This window comes from Petromyzon marinus, chromosome 33, assembly GCF_048934315.1.
Source record: "Petromyzon marinus isolate PM22_M1 ecotype Great Lakes invasive population chromosome 33, UKy_Petmar_22M1.pri1.0, whole genome shotgun sequence".
Classification (NCBI taxonomy): Eukaryota; Metazoa; Chordata; class Hyperoartia; order Petromyzontiformes; family Petromyzontidae; genus Petromyzon; species Petromyzon marinus.
The window spans coordinates 6,241,413-6,250,988 of NC_133699.1; the positions used below are offsets into that span (position 1 = coordinate 6,241,413).

At 42.9% G+C, this 9,576-nt stretch overlaps 1 protein-coding gene and 1 long non-coding RNA gene across 2 annotated transcripts; both read left to right on the top strand.

The window, feature by feature from the left end:
• The first annotated feature begins 203 nt into the window (after positions 1-203).
• Positions 204-1,863, top strand: LOC142929724 (uncharacterized). Its single transcript, XR_012945879.1, has 3 exons — positions 204-587; positions 1,000-1,083; positions 1,769-1,863. It is a non-coding gene; the product is annotated as an uncharacterized LOC142929724 (long non-coding RNA).
• Positions 1,864-2,581: 718 nt separating this feature from the next.
• On the top strand, positions 2,582-8,039 carry LOC142929663 (ubiquitin carboxyl-terminal hydrolase 36-like). The gene is made up of 12 exons (XM_076071368.1): positions 2,582-2,620; positions 2,933-3,131; positions 3,529-3,726; positions 3,865-3,975; positions 4,311-4,413; positions 4,986-5,053; positions 6,087-6,157; positions 6,320-6,393; positions 6,513-6,621; positions 7,028-7,171; positions 7,663-7,763; positions 8,027-8,039. The coding sequence occupies exons 1-12, from the start codon at positions 2,582-2,584 to the stop codon at positions 8,037-8,039; spliced, it is 1,230 nt and encodes a 409-aa protein (XP_075927483.1).
• Positions 8,040-9,576: the final 1,537 nt, after the last annotated feature.

The window sequence follows — 9,576 nt, forward strand, 5'->3', positions numbered from 1 at the left end:
TGTTTCCCTTCTACGTGACTTTACCGAAAGAACTAAGATTAAAAATGCAGTTGTGTGGCGTCGGTGTAGTCGGGAGTCTGTGACGTCATGTGACACTTGTCATAAGGTGTCTTATTGAAACGTCACTGCAGTCCGGCGCGTGACGTCAAGTGACACTCCTCATAAGGTGTCGTATTGTAACGTCACTGCAGTCCGGCGTGTGACGTCACATCCTACAGGCTCTTCGGATTTCTTGGGAAGCAGAGGTGTCTTCACTTGCCCTCTGGCGTTCTCGTGATAAAAATTTTTGGAAAGTTTCGGTGCTCTGGCACATTGGTGGCATGGCCACCATGAAGAAAGGTGTAAAGAAATTATTCAGAACGTTTTTCAAAAAGCTATGCTGCTGTTGCCGAAGCAGTTCTGATGATGAGGACACCTATGCTGGGACCTCGCTGGGCAGTCCTGCTACGGTTCGCAAGGGCAGCCCTCTTTCGAGTCTGGTGAGCAGCCGTTCCAGTGAGAGCGTTTTTCAGAGCTGCAACACCAGTTTAACGTCAACGAGTCAGGAGGCATCAATCGTTGGACACAAGGAAAATGATCTGACTAAGGTAAGGGCAGTAAGATCTGCTGCAGAGAGGGAGATGACTCACAGCGGGTGACTGGGCACATCTAACAGAGTCTGTGCTAATAACTAGAAACATTCAATAATTCGTTTTTATTTGGAGAACGAAACATTGCAGTTAAGAGGTTCATTTGGTTTACCTATATATGGACAGGGTACGCCTGAAGCACTACAACAGAGTGTGACGCTAAAGCCGACATAAAGCAGGCTCACGTTGTTGAAAGCCTCAACAACAGTTTGAGACTGAAAGTGAGGAGACATCATCATCATCTGATGGACAGAAGTCAGATTCGTTGAATCAGATTAAAAAAGATGCAGTCCTCTTTCGAGTCTTTTGAAAGCTGCAACACCAGTTTAAAGTCGTGATGCATGTTGAACATCTTTCGCACCGTACCTAGGCAAACGTGCTGATCGGAGATGCGGGGAAGGACGGTGAGGAGACATCATCATCTGATGAAAGCAATGCAGATCATCTGACTAAGGTAAGGGAGGCTGTAGGAGCAACAAAGAGGGAGGATAAATCACAGCGGGTGACTGGGTACATCTAACAGAGTCTGCTAATAACTAGAAACATTCAATAACAATTTCTTTGTTATTTGGAGAACGAAAAATATCAATTCAGAGGTTCATTTGGTTTACCTATATATATGGACAGGGTACGCCTGAAGCACTACATTAATTTAAAAGTCGTACTAACTACCTAAAAACTACGCTGAGCCAAGTGATAATCTTCCCACAGAGTATGACGCTAAAGCCGACATAAAGCAGGCTCACGGTCTTAGTTCTTTCGGTAAAGTCACGTTGAAGGGAAACAACAAAATAATAAAATATATATAAAGCAATAAAAATTATCACGTTTCGACCATAACACAAACGGTCGTCTTCAGGTGTGTTGGTTTGCATGAATTTATTTAAAAACGGTGAATTTTATCCATTTATTTATTTCTTTAAAACCCCGTTGGCGCCACGCGCAACGATTTGGCAGTTTATCGTTACTGCAGTCACGATAGCTTTAAATCAAAATTTCAGGCTCACGTTGTTGAAAGCTTCAACAGTTTGAGTCAGAAAGTGAGGAAAAAAACGGCAGCCCCCTTTCGAGTCTTTTGAAAGCTGCAACACCAGTTTAAAGTCGTGATGCATGTTGAACTTCTTTTGCACCGTACCTAGGCAAACGTGTTGCTCGGAGGTGCGGGGAAGGACGGTGAGGAGACATCATCATCTGAAGAAAGCAATGCAGATCATCTGACTAAGGTAAGGGAGGCTGTAGGAGCAGCAAAGAGGGAGGATAAATCACAGTAGGTGATTAGGCAAAATTCAATTATCACGTATGCTTTCGTGACCAAAATCATCCATAATACCGTTTTGTCCTTTCTTTTTTTTCTTTTGGGTTAGATTACCGGCGAAACGTCGTACTCGGATTGTAAATGTTGTGGCTTGGCTCTCCAACACACCGGTGTGCTGTACTCGTAACGAATTGGCACGATCTGTTTAAGTGGTAAACCTTACAAATTGGCTGTGTCGGATTGTGGCCGGTTTAACGAAACATTTATATATTTACACGATCTAACAAGAAGAAAACCTGTAGTATAGATCAGTATTGATAAAAATTAAGGTAAAAAAATTAAAGTTTACGTTGCAAAACTTGCAAATAAGACCAGTCCACACGTAAAGGTGCAGCCTTGAAATTGTTTGATCATACGATTGCTCGCGGTTGGGTTTGCACGAGAGGAAACTCACCTTCTACACCCACCAAACATCTTGGAAAATGTGGGAGCACCCACACCTGACCCCACAACACACATGGCTTGTCCATCGACTACCTGTGGTGTCCCTATTTATACTGCTGGGTGAATAAAGGTGGGAAGGATGTATTTCTACTGACATGCCAGGAAATTGTGGCACCAAATTCCGTACGATAACACCAGATTGCTAACCGTTGCATGAATAGCACATTAAGCCATTTGAGTATTTAAAATATGCATGATTTCCAATTTCACGCACTGCAAGAATGGGGAGGGCGTATGAAGGGATGTATACCCGTATGGGAATGTGTGTCCATATGGGTCTGTATTTGCGCTCAAGTGATATCACATGCATCTTTTTAAAGTAACGTCTTCAGAATATCACTAAGGAGAATTTAGACAGAGTATGTTTTTGTCCAACTTCTTTGGAAACAAAGATAGATCCTGGTATCTAAAAGCAGAGTCTCCATTATTAGATTGGCTTGCCATGTTGTTCGAAATAAGAATCCGCACTTAGCAGTTTGAGCAATGCTGCAGTGTAGTGGCGATGCGTGTCTGTGACTTAAGGCTGCTTTTACTGCTGCCGTAGCAGGAGGCCAAGAGTATTCAACAGGCAGAAGTGGACACCATCTCCAGCATCGTCGTCAAGGATGAGGCATCCACATCACCCCCGGCGGTGTCAGCAGCAGATGACAAGGGGCTGGAGATCCAACACAGCACCGTTCCATCCGCCGTGTCTTTCGTGACCGAGTCCAGCACGACTGGGCTGCACAAACCTAATGCGGGAGGTAAGTGTTTGCTGGCGTGACCCTGTCCCTCCGATTAGTATGGATGGCTACGCATGGTGTGAAAGAAGTTCAACGTGCACACATACGTACACTTTGATATCTCGTCACGCTGCTGTGGTTGTCTAGCCATTGCTGTCGATGTAAAACTTACAGGCTGAAGATGCTCTTCAGGCAATTCTGATTACTAGTGCTGAACACTTCAAAAACATTTAATACATTTGCATCTCGCCAGCTGGTGAAGAGGATTGTGTCTACCTAACAGCACCACAAAAAAAATGCCAGCACGGGTACAGGCTAAGACACCCAATTTGTAAACCATTCCCTTCAGTAGTGCTGTGAGTTATAATAAAAGTGCTGTGAACGTTAATGATGTGTTTCCATCATGTCATGTGTGCAGATGAGGACAGCATTCCATCTTTAGAATTCACAACACCTGCGACAGACAACTTAGTTCTCAAGTGGCAGGAGGATCTACATGAGGGTGCTGGGCTCAACAACCTCGGGAATACGTGTTTCGTGAATGCCAGCCTGCAGGGCCTCACGTACACGGCGCCGCTGGCAAACTTTTTGCTTTACAGCGATCACTCATGGACCTGTGAGTTCTCCCAAGATATTTTGCATTCGAGACGAGCTACAATCGAGTGTTGTGTAGATTACCTGGCTGTGCGCGGCTGGGCAATTTGTGCGATTGGTTTGTATTTTCACTGTGTGTCACCCCTGCCCCTCTTCACAGGCAAACAGACTGAGTTTTGCATGATGTGTCTGTTGGAGAAACACGTCTTCAACACCTTCATGAATCGGGGCATGGCCATCGATCCCATCGACATAGTTCTCAATTTCAAAAGTAAGTTCCAGCACAATTCCCAAGTGTCTTTGACGTTGAAACATCGGTCATCTCAAGATCTCCTGAAAGGGCAGTTTGAATCAGTTTTTGTATACAATATCGAACAGAAAATTACTCGTTTTGGTCAGCACTGATTTTACAACTCCAATGCATCGGATGTTCTTCCGGTCCTGCATTACTCTCTTGATGCTCGTTCTAAACACTGCCAGCCATACCCAGTTCTGTGATTAACCCACAAATCTTCCAATTTAGTTGATGAGGGACTTCATAAGCTATATACTGTGCCAGCAACTGTGTGACCACATCATCTGTGACCTCTGTCCATTTCCACACAGACATCGGCGAGGACCTGTGTTTTGGCAGGCAGGAAGATGCGCATGTCTTTCTGAGTTACGTGATAGATACGCTGCACCAATCCTGCCTCTTCAACCAAAGCCAGTAAGTACTGCATGCCCCAGCAAACTCCATAAATAGTTGCACAATACCAGCACATGGATGCCTGGATTGTTCAGAAAAAAATATGTTCTCAGGATAACCAGGCTACAGTCTACATTATTGACTGCCAATACGCTCACCAAGCTTAAAAACCAGGCTACAGTCTACATTATAGACTGGCAGTACGCTCACTCCGATTAAGAACCAGTCTACATTAGTGGGTTTTTTGTTTTTTTAATTGTATATTTTATTATTCATATTTGTATTCACTTTATTTTAATTATTATTTAACAAATACACTAAATGCATGTTTCTAAATATGGAGGGAAAAATCGGTGGGCTCGTATAAAAAAAAAATACACGCAACCACAGGGAGAGAATGCAAACTGCAAATTTACAGGCGTCAGCATTGGGATCAAACCCATGACCTGTATAGCTGGCGAGGTAGTTAAGACATTGCCACTTCAGCGAGTTAATACTAGTAGGGAAAAACATGTAACTCTCCCGAGTGTTCATCTCGTAAAGACATTGCCTCTGGAGTAGCTGTCTGTGTGTTTCATTGCGTGTTTTTCCAGGCTGAATATTGACATGGAGACCCCAACATTGATCCACCAGATCTTCAGGGGGTACCTGAAATCGAGAGGTAGGTACCTGTGCCCCTTCTGGAAACATTCACCCTTTAAGTAGTGATTTCACCCAATTTCACAATCCATACTGGGCTATGCAAGCTCTCGCATGCAACCTTATATTCTCTGTAGATGTAAAAAAAACACGTACACAAGGACATAAGCACACATGCACAAAATATGCATTCCCTTTCCCGTTTCTCTTTCATTGTTTACAAGTTATATCATTCACTCTACTCCCATTCCTGTGGAGTTCTCTAGGTTAAAAGGGGTTGCATCAACTATACGAACATCTTTTGATTTAAAGCTTTCGTGACTGCAGGGATTCATATTCTTGGTTCTTTCGGTGAAGTCACCACGTAGAAGGGAAACTATAAAATAATAAAAATATAATACAATATACGAGCATCATTAACTGGATTGTGCTAATGCTTATTTCTTTGACCACGCTGCGACGAGGCTACCCAACATGCAATCTGCCAGCAACATTTTAAACTTTAACATTGAATACAAATTAGTTTATGTCATCATTCATGTGACAATTTTAGCAGACCATCCCGATCATCATTGACTACACAAGTGAGAAAAGATGCCGAATACGGAAATAGATTTCACATGCTTATTACGCAAGAGTTTATCAAAGGTTTCTGTACGCCAAATGTAATTTCTCATCAGGCCACGTGGTGTACAGTGCAGTATCCAACTCGTAGCCCACCCTATGTGTCTGGCTTCTGTGCTATGAATAAAGATCACTCCTTAAAATGTCACCAATTGCATATTTTTCCTTGTAAGGCAGTGCTATTGACGAATGTGTTGAGTACCTGTGATTTATGTTAGGGCACCACTGCCAACACAGTATCAACAATAAATGTATTTAGTAGCCATTGCTGCTTTCACCAAATATGTTTTTAAATAACAATTATAGTCGCATCTGGGTTGGTGGTATTTGAACATTTTCATGATATTAGGCAGTTAACGTGTGAATACTTTTGATGATTATGCAATGTGCAGCAGTAATATTGTATGTTTTCATATTATGTGTTTTCACAGTTGAGTGCACGCAGTGCTTCAGCATCTCAGACACGTTGGACTCTTGCCTTGACATCTCTCTTAATATCAACGTAAGAATTGGGAAGGCTGCAGCCTGATGTCGATTTTTTTGTCATTCATTATATTTATGTACCACAACCAGTTGACTGCAGAGAGCCACTTAGCTCATTATTTTCTGAATTTCTATTCAAAGTAATAATTTTCCATGATTGTGCTTTCTTGGCTTTTGACAGAAATCCCTGGATCTGGTGAAGGCTTTGTATGAATTCACAAAGACCGAGAATCTTTCAGAATACAGATGTGGAATGTGAGTATGCAATCTTCCATCGTGCACCTTTAAACGTTCGTGTATATCCCCATTTATACAGTGTGTGATGAAACACGCACCTCGTCCGTAAACTAACGTTGCTATTGTCTGGCGAACAGGTGCTCACGCGTGGGGAAATCAACAAAGAGAGTGAGCCTGCACGTGGTGCCCAATGTGCTTATCGTCACCATTAAGCGATACGATGAGTTTGGGCACAAAATCGACAGGGTGAATTTTACTTCCTGCACAGAATGCAAACTGATATTCAGATATATTTTGTATTCAACGTTTTTTGTCATTTGGACGTATTGGCGGTACACCGGTGCAGCATGACACACCGGTCCTCATAAAACAGTAGAACATCAAAATGTGAACCGACACTCATCTTCCGACTGCTTTGAGATCACGATAAATTATTTTGACGCAGCCCCACAAAATTTCCTGAAATGGGTTGGGAATCGCTGGAAAATATATCATCGTGAAAAATGTGATTTTAGTTTTTTATATATACGGTGCACCAGTGTACCGCCAATACGTTAATTTGCTCCCTTCTTCTGCCCCTGCTTAGCCAGCTCCCTATTTTCCTCTCTTTTAATGCTTGGCCCATCACTGTCTCCTCCCTCATCCCTTGTAGGAGTTCCTCTTCCCTGAAAAACTCGACATACGGCCGTTCATGTCTAGTCAGGTTGTGCAAGAGTCGCAACTTTATTCACTCTACTCGGTGATTGTGCACCACGGGACCACCACCAATAGCGGCCACTACTACTCGTACAACAAGGTGATGTTCTGCATGATAAACAAAAAAACAAATATCCCCCATATAGCCTTACCCGACTGTTGGGGCAAGTGCTGTTCATGAGCACCTGTCAAAGCCAGAATGACACACGCGGGGGTGGGTGGCCAGCACTACACCCGGCCGCCTTTGTCCCCTGAGTGGTAATTTTTACATATTGCACCATGTGTTCATTTGAGGCTGAGTGGACCGAGGGAACGAGGCCCACGACCAGTTGAGATAATCGTCACTGGTGTTACGTCGTAAGCGGGAATTGACCTCTGGTTGCCGGGTTCGTAGTGCAATGTGCTAACCGCTACGCTACTGTTTCCCTCTATGATAATACATACACACACACACACGAAGCATATGAGTACACGTGTTAACTTCCATATAATATTCCACTTTCATGATCTGTCACTATGGCTGGCTTTTAAATGAGTCAGGTGCAATTGGGTAATGATCGTAATTAAGTGTACATGTATTTTTTCCTTCAGGTCAGCAATGGCAGCTGGTTCAGAATGGACGATGCTGACGTGGAGCCAGTCGCCAAGTCAGAAGTGCTTCAAGACCAGGCCTACATCCTCTTCTATATGCGGTAAGTTGTACTCATGATGTATTTTCACAAACCATAAAACCTCAAACTGGAGAATTTACCCTAAGTCAAACAGTGTTGTCTGACAGTGTTGTACGCACTCTTACTCGGCCCACAATTATATTTTGAAGGTGGTTACCACGTGAGTTATCAGCCATTTTCGGTGCAATTCATTTCTCTAGGTAGTTTCAATGACAGGCAGTTTTCTGTGGTGTCCTGTTGGCCAGTGGAATAATTGTGATGGTGATGATGTGTGCTATGTGTAGGTCACCAGAGTAGAATGCCATCCCAGTGGACATCGAGGACTCTCAGTCTTCAAACTGGGTGGCATCAAGAACACACAGAGAGCTCCGAAGTGCTCGGACTACACAAAGGACACTCAAGGAAGAAAGAAGACGAGCCGGAGACACACTGCATACACACACACGCGCACCTTAGCAGACACATTGGAGACTTAGAGATTTAGACTGATATCAGATGCTCCCTCCTTACAGGCAATCCCCGGGTTACGGAAGCATTAGGTTCCCGAGGAAGATCCGCAACCTGAATTTTCCGTATGTCGGAAACTCAACAATTTCCCCCAAATCTAGATAAAATCCCATAGCCGGAAATAGTTGTGCCTCCCGTACCGTTTTCTTTAATTACTGTAGTTTCATCCCTATAATCCGGGGACTGCCTGTAGCTAGTTTTCAATCCTAACCCACCTAGTGAGCGATAATGGTCTAGGTTTCTCAAAAGGAAGGACATTAATAAACATCTGATATGATGGGATAACTTTCACAAACATTTGTTTAGATTTTCTTTGGTTCTTTCGGTAAAGTCACGTAGAATGAGAATAAAAGAATAAATTGATAAAATAAAATAATACAATAATATTCTCACGACGTTTCGGCCACAACACAAGCGGCCTTCATCAGGTGAAGGGAGCGAGACTGTCTGGTAGAACAGCGCTGGAGTGAGAGAGCCACGTTCAGATCACGGCTTTTAAGCTGTGTGAGAGGAACAAAGAGCCTTGACGAAGGAATTAGCATAAAATTTAGCATTGAAAAGGCTGAATGATTAGCTTGTGACTGGTCACAGAAATAGCTATGTTAAAAGTTAAAGCATACACATCCGCAGAGGCACCCATTGTTAAAAGGAATTAGCATAGAATTTAGCATTGAAATAGCTAAATTAAGGCATTAGCTTGTAACTGCTACAGAAATAGTTACGTTGAAGTCAGAGCATACACATTCACCGAGGCACTTAGTACAAATCAAAACAGGAGAATTTAGCATTGAAATAACTAGGCGAATTTAGCATTGAAATAACTGGGTGATTTGCTGGTGACTGGTCACAGAAATGACTACACATCTGAGCTATTCACAGTACTATATAGTGAACCAATAAAAAATAAAATATAAATTACCTTCATGTTATCAATAAACTCTATATTCTCCAATCAGCTAAGCTACCAACCATAAGTCGTTATATATCACAATGCTATATGGCGAAAAAATGGGTGGATTCTTACCCTCAAATTTCCGTACCACGGATAGCTACGGGCCCCGTTCAGAGGGACGAGTTCGTCCATGGTCGGAACAGAGGAGGGGGAGAGAGACAGCTGCGAAGCCCTAGTATACTCCATGTTGTAAACCATACCATTAACCGTGGTGTGAGAGGTATTAAGAGGCAATGCTGGCGAAAGAGCTGCGGCCTGAAGGTCATCGTAAATTTACAATTAATTAAGAACAGAAATGATTTAACACATCTTTCCAGTGGTTACTAAGCCTGAATCCATCTTCTCGGTTGAAATTGTCTCTGTGCTTGTATATGT